The sequence below is a fragment of the Neocloeon triangulifer genome, unplaced genomic scaffold (genome assembly GCF_031216515.1).
Source record: "Neocloeon triangulifer isolate White Clay Creek 2 clone unplaced genomic scaffold, ASM3121651v1 ptg000013l, whole genome shotgun sequence".
In the NCBI taxonomy this organism is placed as follows: domain Eukaryota; kingdom Metazoa; phylum Arthropoda; class Insecta; order Ephemeroptera; family Baetidae; genus Neocloeon; species Neocloeon triangulifer.
This window is the reverse complement of record NW_026775555.1, coordinates 3501663-3522306: the sequence shown is the minus strand read 5'-3', so window position 1 is coordinate 3522306 and position 20644 is coordinate 3501663. Positions and strand designations below refer to the sequence as shown.

General features: G+C 36.8%; 3 protein-coding genes across 5 annotated transcripts in view; 1 reads left to right on the top strand and 2 right to left on the bottom strand.

The window, feature by feature from the left end:
• Positions 1 to 843: 843 nt before the first annotated feature.
• On the bottom strand, positions 844 to 7217 carry LOC132198970 (uncharacterized). 2 transcript variants are annotated; one of them, XM_059623322.1, is made up of 6 exons: positions 7059 to 7217; positions 6211 to 6430; positions 4135 to 4362; positions 1841 to 2080; positions 1716 to 1784; positions 844 to 1428 (listed from the first exon to the last, which is right to left on the bottom strand). In XM_059623322.1, exons 2-6 carry the CDS (start codon positions 6367 to 6369, stop codon positions 1330 to 1332), a joined length of 795 nt encoding a protein of 264 aa, XP_059479305.1. In that variant the 5' UTR covers positions 6370 to 6430; positions 7059 to 7217; the 3' UTR covers positions 844 to 1329. The 2 variants fall into 2 exon arrangements, with proteins under 2 accessions (XP_059479305.1, XP_059479306.1); XM_059623323.1 differs by having other exon boundaries at positions 6211 to 6416; positions 7059 to 7169.
• A 5735-nt stretch (positions 7218 to 12952) lies between these two features.
• Positions 12953 to 20644, top strand: part of LOC132198542 (filamin-A) — a 37586-nt gene continuing 29894 nt past the window's right edge. For both annotated transcript variants that reach the window (XM_059622597.1, XM_059622596.1), the window contains exon 1: positions 12953 to 13362. In XM_059622597.1, coding sequence (XP_059478580.1) covers positions 12999 to 13362 — 364 coding nt within the window. In that variant the 5' untranslated portion in view covers positions 12953 to 12998. The remainder of the gene's footprint in view (positions 13363 to 20644) is intronic.
• On the bottom strand, positions 17082 to 20578 carry LOC132198837 (uncharacterized). Its single transcript, XM_059623091.1, has 2 exons — positions 20124 to 20578; positions 17082 to 19176 (listed from the first exon to the last, which is right to left on the bottom strand). Exon 2 carries the CDS (start codon positions 19169 to 19171, stop codon positions 18614 to 18616), a length of 558 nt encoding a protein of 185 aa, XP_059479074.1. The 5' UTR covers positions 19172 to 19176; positions 20124 to 20578; the 3' UTR covers positions 17082 to 18613.

The window sequence follows — 20644 nt, the reverse complement described above, 5'->3', positions numbered from 1 at the left end:
AATGATCAGGCCGCGGTAATTGAGCACGACACGTGACCTATATGCAGGGTTGAAAACAATCAACCAAAGAAATCGCCGGTGCTAATTATAGACATGTGTAGGTTTTCATGTATGTGGATTTATTGGATGTAATATAATAAATTGTTTTGTTAAATGAAGCGTAAATAATTGCTACATTTTACATAAATATAGTAATTAAGGCGTTTTTTGTTTTTTACTTGAAAAGTTCAATTTTAACAATAAAAGTCGATTATTTTTATTTTCAAAAGAACCATATTATATACATTTTATTAGTTTTATAATCATGAATTGAAATGTTTAATTGATCAAACTGAATTATGAAATGATGCAAATGAAATGCTGTAATTTGTGCGATAAAAAAACTGCACTCAATAATCCGATAATACTTCATGTACATTTGCATGCAAGAACATATCAAGCATTTCCTTTTTTACATGTCTGGTGGTTTGCATGGTGTTGATTCACGCCATGCATTATTGCATCGTATTACTTTCTTTCCCTTTCAGATTTGTTATGCTTCATTAATTTTAAGCGTGGGGATTTCAATTATTGAAACTTATTGCACACATTTTCCTGTTTCGTTCTTTCAATCCAGACAGAAACGGATGTAGTTTTCCAGTTAAATAAATACTGGGAAATTTTTCTGTTGCATGCGATTTAAATTAATTTAAATTAAATACCCTTGTTTTGTTCTAAATTCAAAATACGTAAATATTAATTTCTAATGGAGTTTTTTTTTTTTTAGAAGTGCTCAAAGGATTTTGAAATTATTTAATCATTTCAGGTTCAATAATTAAAACATTATTCAAAGTAAACAAAATCTCATTTTTTTTTAGCAAAACAAGTGGTTAATTTATTTATAATGATGCTCAAAAAACAAAAAAAAATCACGTTCTCCTTAAAATCTCTTACAAAGACAACTTAAACAAAACTTAAATACATTGGCATCGCGGCACAGTCGACATACGTGCGCGTCAAACATTTCTCCCTTAAACTGAAAGCTGAATTTATATAAGCATTTGAAAAAAAAATCGAGGCTGACTATGCAATGCGGGGAATTAAAGATAAATAATTTTACATCTCCGGGGGTCGACGACGATGAGAGGATAATGGAGCGAGTTTAAGTAAAAATTGATCACACACATCACTTGGGCGTTGAGCAAAAACAAATTCGTATCAACGCCGATGAGGATGGACAAGAGACGAGCGCCCTGAGCGACACAATCGCGGTTATAATTACAAATATCGATCGAATCTAATAAATTAGCGCTGGGTCGAGCTAGGGCGCGTCTGGTGGTCTGCGCAGATTTAGGCTGCGGCGCCGGAGGCTCCGGAGGCGGCGCTCGAGGACGACGCGGCGACTCCGCTGACGAGCGAGAAGAGCGTCCGGAAAATGGAGAACTTGACCTGCAACGCGATTTGCTGCGCGTTAGAGGCACAGGAGGAAAAAAAAACGAAACGTCGATTAATATCGCGCACTCACACTCCAAATTAATGCTACTCCTAAATTACTAAATTTTTCATAACAAATACTGAAGCATTACAACATAAATCTACAAAAATTCTATGCATTTGTCACAATTAATTGTTTCCTTTACCGGTTTCAACTGTTTATGAAAAAATAATAATCAAGCAGTGTTGAAGCAACAACTGTTGTGAGTGCGCAATAAGAAATTTTTGGAAGCTTTCCTCACCCTTAGAACGGCGGAGACAGAGTCACTGAGCAATCTGAGGGGGCTGAAGGCACCACCCGCGGCAGGGTCCTGAAATTTGCATAATTAATATTCAATAAAACTCGTTTTTATATATAAAAACTTACGGCGGGAGCGGCATTGGGGTCCGCAGCTCCGCCAATTCCAAGAACTCGGGAGCCGATGGCCGTGGCCGTTCCGGAGGCGGCCGAGCTGCTGGCGCCGAGCACGCTGGAGATGAGCGAACCGACGAGCGCCGTGGCCGAAGAGCCGCGAGCCGCAATGTCCTGAGCAGCACTCACGGCCGCGGTTCCGGCGCCCTGCGCCAAAGTCAAACTGGCTTGGCCGGCGCCTTGTGCGAAAGTGCCCTGAGGAAATTGGTGAAAATTTAGTAAAAACTACTCTTAAGTTAATGCTGAAATTGTTGTTATTAAGAAAGGAGTAATTTGGAAAAGTATAAACGGAAGTGTTGTAAATAAAAGAGTTAATAAAACGTGAGATCGTGCTTTCATAATGTAGAAAAATTAGCATAATGCATAAAATAATAATTTTTGAGCCAATGTTTAGTTCGTAAAAATTATATGCCTTCAATATTCCCTAAATTAAATATTATTATCATTTTAATTTTTAATGCTGTTTGTGATACAGTAAGCCTCCCACTGATATGTTTTGCAAAAATAATTAGTAGAATTGACTGAGGCAGGCACATAATTTATAAATATGTAAATTTATTTAAGAATTAAAATAAAAGAGCATAATTACTTAAATTAAATTTATTGATTATAAAATTTAGAGTTAAATAAACCGTTAATTATAATAAAATAAAAACATAAATTTAATAAATTAATAAAAACAAAATATTATTATAAAAATACATTTTTATTATATAATATTTGTAATAAAAATAATAAAAACAATATAAAATTAATCAACTCTAAAAAAAAAAAAATGAAATAATCATCAAATTTTAAATTATTTATGTATTGATTAAGCAAATCAATACATTCTTTATCAGAGTTTCTATTTTTCTACGGTCAATATTAGACTTGAAAAACAGAAGTTAAAAGTTAAATTAAATATTATTATCATTTTAATTTTTAATGCTGATTGTTATTTGTGATACAGTAAGCCTCCCACTGATATGTTTTGCAAAAATAATTAGTAGAATTGACCGAGGCAGGCACATAATTTATAAATATGTAAATTTATTTAAGAATTAAAATAAAGGAGCATAATTACTCAAATTAAATTTATTGATTATAAAATTTTGAGTTAAATAAATTGTTAATTATAATACAATAAAGAAATAAATTTAGTAAATTAATAAAAACATATTACATTATAATAATAAAATTTTATTATATTAAATTTGTAATAAAAGTAATGAAAACAATACAAAATAGCTCAATTTTAAGCATTATTCTGCAAAAAATAAAATTGAAATAATCATCAAATTTATTAATTAATAATATATTGATTTTAAGCAAATCAATACATTCTTTATCAGAGTTTCTATTTTTCTACCGTCAATATTAGACTTGAAAAACAGAAGTAAAAAGTTGATTGTGTGTCGATGTTCGGTCGTAAAGTGTCGCGCTCTTGTGAGATAAGTGCAAGAAATGCAACTTTCGGTTCCATCTCTCGAGCGAGAGTTAATATTGCAGCGACTCTGTGTTTATAAAGGGAATCCCGTGATAATGCACCTCTTGAACGAAAGGCGAGAAATCCGACTGCTGCTGCTGCTTTGAGCGGACGACCAATCAACAACGGTGGCGGCAGGTGCCTTCGGAATGCTTTTTTTTTGCGGCGAGCGAAAGTTGCTTCAGATGGGCACGAGATTCGCTCCGAATGGGAAAGTTCTGCACGTCTGTGTGTTGATGCGATATTGAATAGGGCGGAGGGTGCCAAAGGGGCGCCTAAGCGAGAAGAAGAGCAAAGCGCGCGAAGTATAGAAAGTGCACAGCCGCGGTTTAATTCGCTAAACCATTTCGTTAATTCCACGCACATTCATAATAGCCAGAGAGAAAGCAGAGGAAAGGGTGGTTTTGCTGAGCTGCTTTTATATGGAAAGCGGTGACTTACTCCTCTGATTCATACTCGCGGCGGGATTCGCGGTCGGAAAAGTAATAATATATAATAAAAGCCGCGCGCACACTCTCCTCCGACAAAAGGATCAACAATCGAGCGTGAAACTGACGCGTAACAAACTCAATTACGCGGCTCAAGACTTTCGATTTTCGGCCGAGCGACTTTCAATAAAATAATAATATGAACAAAAAAAAGTAGCCCGATGAATCAAGCGGCTCTGCTGACAAAAAATTAGAGAGGGTGTTCAGGGTATGTATGAAGTGTTATTACAAATAAAGATGATGTATATAGAAAGCTTTGGAGAGGTGTTAGATTTTGAGTTAGTAGGACTGACCGCTGCGGAACTGCTGGCGCCGAGCAGGCCCGTGATGGCCTGAACGGTGCGTTTGTCGCGCTTGACCATCTCGCCGAGCTCCTGCATACGTCGCTGACGTCGGTCCACGTCCGGGTCTTTCAGGTTCAGCACGGCCGCCTCGAGGATCTCGTCCTCGAGTCGCTGCTCCAGCTTGATGGCCCTCGCGGCCAAGTTGGCCGCCGCCGCCTCGGCGATCTCGTTCTCCAGCTGCAAACGGCCCTACTCGTTAAGACTTCTTTTTTCCCTGCATTTCCCTTTCTATATACGTGACCCTTGTCCTTTCAGATTTCGGAGTAAAAAAAATTTATAAAGTAAAAAAGATATAGAAAAATAACAAAAAGGTGGTACGGGCGAAAGTGAAAGGGTTTCGCTCTCTTTCGGTTGCAATTAACAAGCGCGAGGTAAAAAATGTGCCGAACGCGGGGGACCTTGGGCGAATCGAGAGCAGCAGTTATGTGGTTCTGTTATACAACCGGCCTGGAGCACTTTGTATCTGTGTCACGTACTCCGCAAGAAAAACTTGGCTTGATTTGAAATTTGAGAATCCAAGCAGAAATTAAAGAGCTCAAAACCAAGAGCAATTTAATTTCAAATAAGCATGGTTTTATTCAAGAATCTGGAAGAGTAAAAATTTCTGATCATGCAACTCTGGAAACGAATTATTTTTTTATTTAATATATAAATTTTCAATTAAATATTCTCAAACTTTAAAAATTTAGTTTATGCCGGATGTAAATTTGCTCCCAATATTAATTAAGCTTCAATACAACTTTTACAGAATTTCACAATATGCTACTTTGTGATTACTCTATGGGTGTGCCTTGTTAAATCTGAATTTTATGACTTTTCGTTTGTGGGTCTACTTTAGAAACTCGCACATCAGCAAAACCTACACTCTGCAGACTACATCTTCATCGAGAAACAATTTACCATAGAAAATTCATGCAAAAGAATGTACACAGTTTTGTTAATTCAACCGTTAGTGCTGAGGTGGAAATAAAAGTGAGTGCAGAGGATGAATTCGAATGTGCGAACGAGCATTTTTGATGGGTATATATTTATATTTACAACAGGCAGGAAATTGAAATTGGTGTGTAATTAATTGCAATTAGAGGCTAGAGGTGGCGCTTTGAAAATCTCGGTGCACGAACTTTTCCTTTCACGTTAAAACCGAGTCGAGAGCGCGCGGCGATTTTTCTCGCGACAGGCGAAACTCCGGGAGGCTGCGCGGCTCGAGATAGATAGTGAGTGACTTGAACGCGCGCGCTTTTCTTTCACTTTCAATAAAATGAATTGTGCTGACCAGCGTAGCAAGGTTGAGCGCGCAAATCGTGCCTTGACTCAATTCCTGGTACGAAAAGAAAAAATAATAATAATAATTCCGCACTTCACTCCCGAGACCGATATAAAAATTTGTTGCGAAAAAACGGGCAAATTTTGAAATTTTCACTGTTTTGATAAAGCACCGCGGTTGCATCACACGAGTCCATTAGATATGTGAGTGGCCACGGCGATAAAAAGCGCCAGATTTCGATTGCGAGTGTGTTTCATAACAACAGTTGCTGGGCGACCGCGAGCGCACGCAACTCGGAAAAGGATCTGCCGCGTAATTTTCGACTCGCATACTTTCTCCGTCGCCGAGCAAAGCATATACAGAATAAAAAAAAATATCCAAGCAATGAAAGGAGTTGGCGCGAGACAGACGACGACGGACGATAAACGGAAGGAAGCTGAGCTCTCGCGCTGCAGCTGTGACGCAATTAGCAATTTGCAATTGCCTATTAAAGTGTGCACTTTCAACACCGCGCATTTGAATCAAGCCGGGAAAGCAGCTAAAGCTATACAGATGAATACTCTCTACAAAAGCACCATATTAAACTACTGAAAAGCGAAATCTCAAACCTACGAGCTCCGATTCGCCAAGGTGCCCCTTGCGCGACTCCGTTTTTGGTCACAATTTTATAATCCGCGTTATAGAAAAAAATTCAATTTTTTTTTAACGAACAAAAGAAAGGGAAAGAGCAGAGAAAGAATCGGTCAAGTTTCAGCACTGACCTCTTCAAGGTCCGTCGATCCGGTGGTGTCGTCCGCCACAGGTTCGTCGTCCGCGTCTTGTTGGCGCTGCTGCAGACGCGACTGCCGACCCTGGGGCGCCGCGTAGACGCAGGAACACGTGATTAGCGCCAGCAGCACGATCACCTTCGATGGCACCATTGCAGAGGGGTAGGTCGCGCCGTGGGACGGAAACTAGGAAGCTGCACCTGCGAACACGAAACTGCCGCCCAATTAACTTTCTTTCTTGCTCCGCTGCACACTATGCACTCTCATGCTGCGTGTTTTCCGTATTAAAATTGCTATGTTATTTAACCAGTTTTTTTTTACACCGGCACTTTTTTATGAATTAAAACTTCTTTCCTTTGTTTTTGTTATTTTACTCAAAAATCCGTTGGAAAAAATTGTGTCAGGGACCAGATTGTGATTTATTATTATTTTTTTTGAGCGAGAATATATCACCGGTCAATCCCGGTTTAGTGAGGTAATCGGGCTTGTCACTCGAATCCCATATATATGCGATGCCTGCGGCCAAAGTAAAAGGTGAAATTGAGTCTGCGGCGCGCGCTCAGTTACAACTATGACCCACATCGCCGTTGATATCAATTAAGTTACGTGGAAATATTTCGCCAATTTATTTTCGTTAATTATATTGTTACGTTGCCGATCGAAGCAGAAGAGAAAAAAAATGGAATACAAAAGGAGAAGAAATTAAGAGAGCGCGGGTCGCGCGCGTTCTCCGAAGAGGAGAAAGGTCGAGACGACGCACGCCGACTGCAAATCGAGCGGAAAGTGCAAGGCTCGCGATCAGCTGACTAATTTCACTTGCACGTCGTAAAGAGAGTTCGTACCTGAGGAAGGTGGAGCGGTGCTGCTGCTGGTGCAGGACGGTCTGAGCGAGACTGCTGACTGTTTGTCCTTTCTTCTCGGCAAGAGTGAAACTGAGAGCGCGGCGCAGCTGCTGCAGGGGAAAATCGAGGCGGGGGAGCTGCGACGTTTGCGCCTTTGCATTGCGCCCCATTATTGGTACGTGCGAATGTTGGACCTACTAAAAAGTTGCCCTGCTTCAAATTAAAAATCTCCGCCGACCAAAATAAAAATAACCGGCCCATCGAGGAAATACGCGCGTACTTTTATTGCGCAACGCTAATGTACGCATACCGGTTACAACGAAGCCAAATTAGCGAAAATCTCGCTTGCAGCTTTCCGCAAAAATTTGAATAACACCGTTCAAGACCGGTCTTGCCGATGACGCAGTTGAAATAATTGCTCTCAATACATTTTTGCGCTTTTTCTCACAAGCTACATTCCCAAGGAAATCAAAAGTTGTGGCGCCTGGCATAATATTGATGTAAATCTGGGTATTAATGCGATTATTTAGAAATCTTTGAATTTATTGCAATGCAAATGTTGCTGGAATTTTGTAACATATTTTTCATTTCCCTTAAGAGTGCAGCAATTAATAATTTTATCTTGTTTTTATTCCTTATTATTACATGTCCGCAAATGTATTTTAAATGTACAGTTTTAATAAAATTAAACATGAACAGGAACTTTCTGAATAAACTCTTGGATCCAAGACATAATTCTGCAATTTAATCCTTTAAATGAAAATTCCACCGAACAGGAAGTACCAGATACCAATTAGGTAATTACTTTTCAAGTTCTAATATTCCAATTTCTAGATTAAATATTTATTTATTATATTAAAATAATTATATTTAAAATTTTTATTATAATCTATTAAAAAAATTTTCAAACAAATGTCAAGTAATTTATTGTAATAAACTTTATATTTAAAACTACTTGTTTTAAAATTAAATTTAATATAATGATATAAAATATTATTATATTAAAGTACACCGATTTAATTAATTTTTACTAAATAATTATTAAAAAACTTAGCAATTTTATTAAATTTTATTGCAACTGAGGATGCGCTGTTCAAAATCAGATTTTATTTTAATCCGTAGAGAAACGATGCTGCAAGAGCACAACGTCATTGTTTAAATTTTATTATGACTATTACAAGCTCTGACTTAGACAAGTCAAGCAAGGGTAGATTAAAAAAAAATTAGAAATGACTTGAAAAACTCGTTCTAAGCATAACCTTGGTGATACCGGTACGAGAAATTAAATATTAACAATTTCATGCTTTGTGCACAATAAATATATAATAATATTAACGCTTCATACTTTTACGGCAAAATAACAGTTTGACAACTAACTTGTTGAGCAAGTATACTGGTTTGTCAATGCAAAAATAGATCAGACGGAAACTAAATCAATTGTTCAATAGATAAATGGCTCGGAGAAAGGGAAATTGGAATTGAGAGTTCCGTTTTCTGAATCAGTGCAAGGAAACAAATGCGGCTGGTATCACGAGTTGAGAAACGGAGACTATATCATTAATGGAATTTTGCAATAATTTTAAGTTAAGCAGTGGGCGTTGTGAGCGCACCAAACACACACACGTCCATTCTCTTATTTTGTCATATTATATATGCATTTACCTTGATTTATCTGGGCACATTCCCTTCATTAAATTAAATAACAATTGATAAGAAACACAAAGTAAAAGTCCGCGAGTGTAAAAAAAAAATAACCTGATTTGAAGTTTTTATTGGCATTGAACATATCCCGATAAATTAAAATCAATCACTGCTCTGCCAAAATGGAAAGCGCCATAATTGACCTACGAGGCATTGACCAAGAATTTAAAATTAGACTTGAGCGCCAACAGAGAAAATCCTACACTAATTCAATCAATAGAGTGATGATTGCCTTTGTAATTTGCTGCAGCACAGAACATTTAACACAAATCGAAAGCAAGGAGCAGCGAAGCGAACAAGTGTTTGATTTGCTGCGTTTTGTTCTCACGGCGGCTAATCACTTGAGAATTTCACCTTCTGCTGGCAGATTTGCGCTTAAAATTGAGCTGGATGCACTTTTCTCGTAGATGACCGCGTTTTACTTTTACTTTTTCTGCAACGCGCACGTTAATTAGTCGCGGTTATTATGCAAACGAGTCGGAAGCAGGAAACAAAGTAGCGCCGGACACGCTCTAGTGACAACTAATTCGGCCCGAAAGGAACCTAAATACATTAAGGGTATCATTTAAAGAGACCGCATATAGTTTTTCCCCTTCCTTCGTTCGAGAGGCATCCAACCTTAACAACAATAACAGTGATTTGAGTGTGCATGCAGTAGTATTGTTGTATTCAATTTATCAATTGCAGGAGAATTAATTTATGTATTTATTTAGTTTAAATAATTAAAATTCTCCATAATAGTGAAAAATTTATGTATTTATTTCTCAAAAATACTTTGAACGAAACTAAAAAATATATGGTGATTTCAATATAAGATAGGCTTTTCATCAATGGGTTTTGAGAGTTGTTTATTTTGTATGAAAACTCTTTGAGGAAAAGTCCATTTTAACTTCAAATCACCATGAATCAACCCTCGATTGTGAAATTGTACCACAAAAATGAACAATATTTGTTTAATAAGCTTGATTATGCTTTAATCAGGATTAAAAACTGTTATTTTTTTACATTTAAATTACAAAGAAAAAAACGATAACTTTTTGTGAAAATATAAAAAATATTTAAGTGAAAAATTCAAAAATGATATTTTTTTCAAAATTAATTTTTAATTTCTATGAAAATCGAAAAAAAATTGATTCAAGCATTAATATTTGTCAAAAATAATTCGCAGCTCATGAATCATAGCTGCAGCCCGCAGCCAAAACATGTTGAGCAGAGAAAATTGATTTTTCTGAAAATAAACAACTCGAAATAAAAACCCATCGAGGAAATGATGACTTTTAAGCTCATTGTAATATCAAACAAACTAATTACGATATTTTTTCTTAATTAATTGAATATTGACTGATTTGTTAAGTTCATTACTGTTCTAATAATTACAGTATTTTTTTTTAAACGGAAAATAAACTAATACTATTAAGTAAAACGAAATTTAAAGAAATTTTTAGATGGGCAAAAAGAAACAAAGAAATCCAGAAATAAAATTGACTCGCTATGGGTCAATCGAACAATGAAAAGTGCCAAATTATGCAACGGGTCAACGCCATGCGCTCAAAATGTGTGTTTTTAATCATGAGTGTGAAGCTCTTAAATTAGCGTGCATCAAGCCATCAATCATTAATTTTTAATAGCGCCTTACGTCAACTATAGAAGGAGAAAAAGTGCGCCTCATGCAAACCTTTCTCTCGAGTCATTATTTTTATCGAGAGAAAGATGCGCTGCGGACTTTTTGCGCCTCTTTCATGCCTCATATGCCTGCTCATTTTCTGATGCAACCTTAATATTATTTCATGGGATGCCAAATCGGGGGCACCACGTAATCATGCATGTGAAATGGTTTCATTTTTCTATTTTAACGCGCGGTCGCTACTAAACTAGTTTAAAGATGGTTTGCACTTTCTCATCGGTCATAAGTCAGAAATAAATTCAATTTTTTTGGTGCCGGATGGCGAAATTCTTCAACTAGATAAATCATCATCACTTGTGATGAAAGTTTGTATATTTTAATATTAAGAAGTAATAATTAAAAAAACCTTTCACAATAGTGTTAATTTTAAGGATTTAATTCTAATTGTCCCCTGGATGGTGATGGCAAAAACTTTCAGCGCTTGAGAGACGTTTTCACTGTCGAGTTATTTGTGCTCCTTTTAAACTCATTTGACCAAATAATTAAATTGCGGACGTTATGGTCCGGCCGTCGGCAGTGAGAGTAAACATAAAAGAGAGGATTCCGCACTATTTACATTTTCGGTCTGGTGATTTGCGCGAGTAAATTTTGGACAATATGCGCGCGACACGACTCCTCAGAAGGTCACTACCATAGCCGAAGTTGATTCACGCTTTTTATTTGTTTTTCGCAGAGTGCACTTGACCTCTCTTGAAAGAGAAAGGCTTTCTAGTTTGGTGAAATTCCAATTATTTTCTATAGCGTACACTTTTACGTTTTGTATAAACAACGAGCTATTAATTCAAAATATATAAAAATATGTGTTTATTTTTTATTTTTTAAAAATCCTTTGCGCGGATCTCATTTAATTTGGGCTCGTTTTTCATGTTTGCATTTTGCAAAATAGTGGGAGTCAGCCTTGGATGTAGACACAAGGGAAACAGAAGTAATATGTTTTCGCTTACAATTAGCAGAACGACATTGACGTTTATTTTTAGCACCGTCATGCAACAATTTATAATACAAGAGCCAATCAGTCACGTTGGTGATTGGCAATACATATATTTACTTTTCGGCTTAATAATATTCTAATTGTCTTAAAATATTTACGCTCCTTACATATCTTCAGGCTGTTTTAAAAATTTTGAAGAAGAAAAGATTTTTATTCATTTTTGATGGACATTAAATTAGTTTGAAGAAGTTGACACTCGAGGAGATGATCATGGAAATGAAGAAATCGGGCTTTTGCAAAAATTGTTTTTATTCAAAAACAAAATGGCTCTACCAATTTCGGTCACGGTCTTCGATCCTATTTCATGAGCAAACGCGCTGCTCTCAACTAGGAATGCAACGAGGACAAGCCCGATTTTCTTCATTTCCATTAAATTAGTTATTTTGCTATCAACTATTTGTAAGATGACAAGGCAGAATCAAAAGAGATGAATTCTAGAAAGTTTTAAAGCAACGATGGTATGATAATAATTTATTATAATATTGCATGAAATGGAATTGATTTTCATATTTTTAAAAAATGAGAAGATGAAACAATAAAATTTTTATAAAAACGCAACGATTCAATATTGTTAAAAAAAAGCACGCTCATTGTCTATTTAAAATTAGTGAAAAATTAATCATGGAAATATGGTTTGAAATGTTTAATTTTTTTATTTAGGTGAAGTTCTAAATGAAATTTAGTTTCTTTCATATATCTTGTTAGTACAAATTTCAATTTCATTAAAAAACTTTTGCTCAACAATTTTTATTTAAAAACCTCAGTAAAACTGAATAATTTTATGACTTAAAACTAATTTGGTCATATTTTCTATTGAAAAAATTTGGTTTGGTTTGGTTTAATGGCCAAGTTGTTATGTTTTATTATTAATATTAAGATAAATTTTAATTTCAAGAACTGCAAGAACTAAAATGAACTTCTTGACAATGCTAAATTTGCAAAATTTATTAACACCAATCGGTGGTTTAAGTCTTTCAAGTTCCAATAGTCGCCATTTTTTGTTTGTTATATATTGTTGAATAAGGAATTTTCTTGACTATATGGCCAACAATGGTAAAAATTTAAAGATGGATGAAACTATTTTACTGATTGCTGGAATAAGTATATGGAGTTTTGATAAAATTATTCCTCATAATATAATTAAAACCACACAAACAAAGAAATCAAATTTAAAAAGCTACGAATTTTTTTCAATCAATCCTTTCATAGCCAAAGGAATTCCAGTTGAGTTTTTGAATAACCAGAGGAACATTAAGATTTTTGGTATACACCTGTCGGCGGAGTAATGGTTTTTTCCACTTCCACCCGCTCATTCATCGTTGTTGCCGGTTGAATGGATAGATGCGAGTTTTGCGATAAGGCGCGCAGGTGGCGCCGGCGTGCAGGGTCTGCTCAGGTGGTCAGGTTGGCTGCAGGTACTTTTGAAGAGGTTGCGGCGCGGCCGCCGCGAGGAGCCGCGGCGCCCCGGTCAACTTTCACTCTCGGCTCGACGGCGCAGGGTCAGGGCGCGGCCGCCAGGCCAAACAGACAGCGCTGGCCTGTCTATCAAGTCAGGTGAGGCGCAATGGCAGCGGCCGGGGCGGCGGAACACACGCGCATCTCGCAGGTGGGCTTGGCGGCGCGGAGTCCCGAGGGACACGCGGCCAAGGGTGGCATGGCCATCAAGGGCAACGAGGACATGTGGGTGCACATCCAGGCCAACACCTTCCGCAACTGGGTGAACGAGCACCTGAAGACGGTGGGCCTGGCGGTGCGCGACCTCGCCACCGACTTCAGCGACGGCACCAAGTTGGTCGCCCTCGTCGAGGTGCTGCAGAAGCGCAACCTCAGGCACATCAAACGACCCGCCAACCCGCACCAGTACCTGGAAAACGTCACCGCGGCCCTCAACGCCGTCGCCGAGGACGGCGTCAAGCTCGTCAACATAGGTGAGCATTTCCATCTCTCGGTCCTTCCCACGCTCGTTACATCACAGCCGCCGAGGCTGACCTCATCGCGGCCGACGTCACCCTTTCCGGCTGCGTCTTCTTCAGGGCAATCTTTACAAAATTTACATTAAAAAATGTTTAACTTATTATTATATACAATAATATTATTTAATTTTTACACTAATAGTAATACAATAAATATTTTAGATAAAAATTTTAATTTAATTTATTATATTTCTCATTTTTTTTTTTTTAATGAAAACTCAATATTTATAAATAATGTATTTTTCAAAAACTATTTTTGTTTTTCGTTTTTTTAAACGGAAAAAAAGAAATTAATTTATTCAGTACGTACCATACAAACAATCAATATGAATCTTACTGCCAATTAATTGCATCCCAGGCAAAGTGCTATTTGAAATGAAAGAGGAATTAAGACGAATATTTATTAATTGATATAATTGAGAAAAAGCACTACAGTTCCAAAAGATTGATATAACTATAAATTGACAGCTTCTTTCAGTTATTCTCAGTCAGGTCTTCAATCTCATTAATTGAAAGTATCTTTCGCGCATGATGACCTTTTTTAAATAAATTTATTTGCCCTAATGTGGGGAAAAAATTGAGAAAAATAATAATTTAAATGGAAAAATTTTGATTTTTGTAATTTTTCCCTTGCATTGTCTTTTGAACCTTTACAATAATTAGTATGCATATCTGGCCACTCCAAGAACTATCCCCTTTTTGAGCACGATTTTCGTGCTGGGCGCAATTTCCTGTCCTTTCTATGGAGCCCACAATTGAACGAGGAAGTGAACAGGGAACAATTAGACATAAAATTTAATTATTTAGAGCCTTTCAAAGATAAGAGCGAGTTGAGAATTGAGACAAGCCTGAGGCAGTTGTACTCTTACATGCGGATAAACGTGCTCCATTAAAATCAATAATGAAAGAAGTGACTGCTTGTGTTGATATGTCATGATTGAGCCGCCGACAAGATCTGAACCGTTCTCCATAGAGTATGTTTAAAAAAAGAGATTTTGGAATTCATTAATTGTTATTATGAGTTTTTTTAAAACTTAATTGCTTGTTATTATTAGGTTAATAATATAATTATTTGATATTTAGTGAAGCACAATCCAGCAATGCCAAAAAATGTATTGTAGAATCATCCTTGAATAATGCCCTGAAAGGATTGCTAATCTAATTTTTATATAAATTAAAAAAAAATATTATTTGAAAAAAGTTATTAAATGATCATATAAAATCAATAAAAAAACAAAAAAATGCAATTATAATATATTAAATCTTGTATTTAATAAAGAATTGAAAATTATTTTAAAAGGTTAAATAAAATTTAAAAACATTAATATTTTTTTGAACATTACAATTTTTAAGTAAAATTTTTAATTTTTTTATTGTTCATACAGCTTTTTTCAATTGTTTTCAATTGTCTGGTCACTGCATTTTGATGAAAGATCGAATTTGTATCGTTTTTGTGGGCCAATCTTTATGTCATCAAAAGTCAATAAATTTGCCAACTCTCTTAAATAAGACCAACACACGTCGTCAACCCAAAAGTAATTTAGGAATCGATTTAAACCGCCAACGTTTTTATTTAAGATTGCCACCTTTCTTTCCCATTCCAATTGCATAACAAAGAATTACACAATCGAGCTTGGCGACTGCGTTGGCGGACTTTCGGTGAAGCAAATTATTTTTCTCAACTCGTTCATGATCAGAAATGCAAATAAGAGAAAAAATAATAATAATATTTCAACGTAAATGCGGACTGCTCATTTTTTCTCTCTCTATTCCTTCAACATAACATTTTGCCAACGCATCATATTATTGACGATAAAATGAACCCCGTGACGCGTTGATTATGTGTGACTTTTTTTCTGCGCGCGGCGCCTTGATGGCAATATAAGCTCTTTTGTTTCCAACGCGCATCATGGGAAAATTAATTAAACTGCTCTCATTAATGTTCCATGCTATACCCGCACAACATTGGAATTCATTATTGCCTGGTGCCGTTCGGATTAATTGTAAGCTTGGAGGAGAGGCAGCAGAAAAAATTCTTTTCACATACCTTTTTATTTAGTGATGAAATAAAATGAAAGAAGAATCCGAAATAATGCTCGGCGGTCAGAGAGGAGCGCCGAGCGTATGTTGGTGCTTAAGGGTCTCACCTAAGGTGACCTTTCCCGGACGCTGGCTGTGGGTGCCTATTTATAAAATGAATTCTAAAAATAAAGATATTGCTAACCTTTATTTAAAAAAAAAATATTTTCTATTCTTTTTTTTTTTAATTTTGATTATAAATAATTTATTGCAAAAATTTACATCGACACAGGAATTTGAATTGATTTACATTCTCATTTCTTATTGATATAGTTAAAGCAAATATTTACAATAATGATGGCTAAAATTTTCAATAATTGCTAGAAAGTTTCTGCAAAGATTTCATTAAATAAATTTTTTTTTTAAAAATTACTTTAAATGTGTCTCAAATTTAATTAATTTGAATATGATCATGGAATTGAAAAAAAAACTGTCTTGGTCCTCATTTTTTATTTTATTATTATTATTATTGAAAAAAAGATACGGCTCTACCAGTTTTGATCACGGTCTGCATGCATGAGTAAGAAATATACAAAACACAGCTAAATTGAAAAGCCACCTTTTTAACAAAAATTAGTAAAAAGGCTCATTCTTGTATTTGTCAGGAAGCAGCGCTTATGCTCATGAAATTGAATTGTGTTAATTTAATTTAAGGATTATTTTTTAAATGTGGTTCTTCAATTTGTTGGTATTTTTGTATTTTTTTTTCTGGCTTGAACCGTTTATTTTTAATAAAAAAACAAATTTTCAGCGAGGAAGAAGTCTTTGTTTTTGCAATTCCTTTAAAAGTTTAATTTTTCTTAATAATTTAATTATAAATTTTTTATTCATATAAATATCGATTATTTTTTGCAAATTTCTTTAGTTAGCGGTCTGAGCTTCTCATGGTAAATAAAAGAGTTATAAATCTGTGCAAAAGGCCAATGAAACGTCATAGTTGCCGCCGCCCACGATGCCACCCATCGCTTTTTCCACCGTAAAAGGTAAAGCTCATGAGCGCCAAAGCATCTTTTAACGATTTGTCTTTATTAAAAAGAGATCAAATAAAATAGCTGTCCGGTCACTAGGAAGGAAAATACAAACAAAAGTGCTTTCCGCTTCCGAACAATGAGAAATGCATATAACACAAGGCGGAAGAGACGGAGCGGGCCAGTTTGGAGCTTTCAACTTAATACTTTGCAAGAAGCATATAATATTATGAATGTTTTGTTGAGGAGAATGAGTGGGTCGTTGTTACGTCGAGAGCGAACAGACAACAGCTGGCTCGACTTATAAGGTGCGATCGGCTGCTGAGGCCACTTTCACTATAGAGCAGCCGATCGCCGCCTCCATATGCCGATTCATATGCGCGTTACGTGAGCTGCTCTCAAAAACTGTGACTGAAAAAAAAATCACTTTCCCCCTCAACAGTCGCGAGTGTGCGAGCCATAAAAATGTCAAAATGAGACGGTGGCCCTGTCAAATAAAGACAAATTAAATTCGATTAACTGCATAAATTAATGATTTTAATTATTTTGAATTAATTAAATATATTATAATTTTTATTTTTGATGCAATTTTTTACAAAAAGATTTTCTACGGATCATTTTTGCAGGATTGATGCTCGGCACGAAAAGGAATTTTTTAATTACGACAAGTGTCAGGTGTGCCGGGGATTTGCGAAAAAATACAGTTGTCAGTTGTCAGGGTTACGCCCTGACGGTGCTAGATCCTATGGGAATAGTCAATTAAACAAATGTGATACCCAGGGAAGACATTGTTATTATTAAATATCCAAAGACAGTTATTACATAAATACCTTTAACGGAGGTGATACTTGAGAACGTCCGCGTGGGTTCGTCCCGTGGTGATGAGTGACGCCGCCGTCACTCATCACATACTAGGTGCTCATTTTTGCTTATTGTGCGCTCCCGGTGAGTGGGAGTAATTTATCACTAATTTACTGGGGAGCGCACTAATTCAAATCCTGACATCTCCCCCTCTCGAATTTAGGGAAAGAACAAAAACAAATAAAAAAATAAGAAGTTACTTTTAGGACTTGTTAATATTGAAAAATGTTGCCTTGCTCGAATAAATAAGTTATTTAATATTTGTAAATGAATATTATCCTCTTACTTAATTATGATTAAGAATACTGAATTTACGAATCGCCGTAATGGAATTTTCCGCAATGTTATTAATTTTGGAATATTTATTTGAGATGGGAAAGATTTTAATTGCTTCAACCGATTAGTTGGGGTGAGGTACCCACCCCCTCCCCCCGGCTTATTTGGGGAATTTAAAATTTTAGTTTTATTTTGTTTGGGACGAATGTGTAAATAGTGTTGTGGAAAAAAAAAATTTTTTTTTTGTATAAGCAAAATTTTTGATATCCGACTGGACTGGCGGACCCTCGTAATTGTGCCAAGGGGAGCAAAGTCGTGGGTGGAGGAAGCCCACAGCGGTGGTCAGCCGCGCTCGTTTACGAGCCCTTGCACAAAGCGAGAGGACCTCAGTCCAAAACGAACATATGGATCGAAAGGGTTTTGGGGTGTGTTAGCCGGAATATAAAAGGGGTTGGAGCCCGCACCACAACCGAAACAGGAATAGCGGAAAAGAACGTAATTCGAGAAAAAGGGGAACACGGAAAAATTCCATTGACGGGAAGGAAGAGGTGTGCGACAGGGTGTCCAGCCCTGAGTACAAAATAAATTCGGAAAAAATTAAAGAAATAAATAAAAATAAAAAAAAATTAGATAAAAAGGAATGTTGACCATGTAAAAATAAAATGCAAAGTAAAAAAAAAAATAACAAAGGGAATAAAAAAATAGCGATGGTCAAATAGACGGAGAGAGAGAAAAAAAATTAGGGACTTCGAGCAAAATTTAAATACTGGAGAGCGAGAGACGTCAGGGTAATAAAAGGAGACTAAATTACCAAAAATAAGGAAGGAAATAAGAGCACCGAACTAAAGTTAAATACAGAGAATGCAAATTAACAAAAAATCAAAAAGGGATAAATCGACGCACTGAGTGTCCTACACGTTGGTTTAGTCTTCGGCCGAAGGACAACGGCGTCACGTCTGATGGTGGGATGTGGCGGCGGAGCGGCGGCTGGACGGCGGAACGGCAGGACAGCAGGACACATTTCACCAGTCCTCGAGATCGGAGGACGGAGGCGAGAGGGGCAGTGTGGCCACGTATTCGTCGGGCTCCCATTCATCCTCCGATGAGGGGGGGGAAAACTGGACATCGGGAGGCAATGCCGCTTGAGCTGTGTCCAATTCGGCCTGGAGGAAGGCAAGGTACGGACTCAACAATTCGCAGAATGTCTGGAGCCTGGCGAGGAATTGACGGGCGAGGTTGCGGCCGATGTTGGGTTGGCCCGCGTCAAGGACAGATACGAGTGTGTCAAACAGAGTCAGAAGGAGCTGAGCGGAGTAGGAGATGCGTGCCAGGTGAGCGACTACCACCTCTCGGGTCTCGTCCAACAGGGACTCGAGAGCAGTCGGGTTGGAAGTAGAAAAGACCTGTGCGTCTCGTAGAAGGCTGCGGAGGTGCGCTCGAAAATAGTCCGTCAAGAAGAAACTTTGTCCCGCCGCCGCGAAGTTGATGTATGATTCCAGCCGCTGCCCCGTCCGGTAGCATTGGGAGTCGAGGCGGCAAATCCTGAAGCTCTCGGACCGTAGTACGTAGATGCGCATCATGAGTGCTACAAAAATAAACCCAATTATAAGGAAAAAACACAAAGCTGAAAAGAAGGAAAGATTGGGCAGGAATGCCTATGGGCAGTCGTGTCCCATCTCATTAAGAAAAGATGAAAATAAAGGGACTGGAAATGGTCCATTGAATTTATTATTACATCTTTGTGTGTAGGTCGGATGAAGAAGGGAGATGTAAATAAAAAAATCTTCAACCGATTATTATTATTATTATTGTGAATATTGAATTTTGTGTACTAATAAAAAAAATTTTCATCGCAAGATGCATAAGTGATTTGTAAAAAAAGAAAAAATGAAGCCAATGAAAACCGAGAGAACAATACTTGAGATTAAATAATAATGAAAATTAACTAGAACGAAAAGTATGTTAAAAAAAAATTTGATAATTTTCAATAAATTATTCCTGTCATTTCTGAGCCAGGTCGGAATGCACCTCGACCCCCAGGCGGCCAGCCGAGGCCGAAAGAGCGGCCTGGAGGCGGCCCAGGCCGAACCTCGGTTGAGGTAGGCGAGAGTGAAGAGCGCTGTCAGCTGATGGGTGTCAGTTGATTAACCCAGTTTCGCTGGAGTAGTGTGTGCGTGGAAAGTGTCAGGTTGGACACCAGCCGGTATGGAAAAACATACGCACAAGTCGTTGGAGGGGAAAGCGAGTTATGATGTTTTAACTCTGGTGCAACCGGTGGCACAGTATGGAGAAATGAATGAATTATGTCTAGTGTGCGAAAGGAACCATAATAATAATCATAAAAATAAACAATAAACGAAAATAATAATAACCAAACTGAGAAAAATAATAATAATAATACCCACACAAAAATAAGAAATTTCAAAAAAAAAATCTAACGGTCAGGCCGTCGAGATAATTTTAACTGATACTTGAATTTGGTATGGACAGGGTTGGTATTGTATCCTGAAGAAAGTAATTGATGGCACTTACAGGATTGAAATTAGACGGAAACTCGGAGAAAGAACGTTTGAATCAAAAATTCTGAAGGGACGCGTCTGACTCCGTTGCCAGGAAGACGTGTGATAAAGTAATGAAAAATGCGACAATGACTGAAAGTGATATGTGAACTCGCTCGATTCTTGAGTCGCGCTAAAAATGCTGATTCAGGAAGATGTATATGAGCGAGGGGAATTAGGAAGTACGGAGAAGGCTGAAAGAGGAAGATTAGTGCAACCAACAAAACAAAAGGAAGTGTAATGAACAAGTGAAAAGTAAAGGCGCAATAATAATAAAATTAAAAAAAAATCAGTATTGTATAAGGTCCAGAATATTTGAAATTAAAATCCATGTATTTTGGAGATTAATTTAAAATAATCGGGAGAGACGGAATTGAAGTGCAAGTTCAGCAGCATAATTCTTAATTTTTAATTCAAAAGCCATGAAGTTGGCAGTTAAGTTAAAAAAAGAGAATAAGATAATTATTTGAACAAATAATTATAATGTGAATTGAA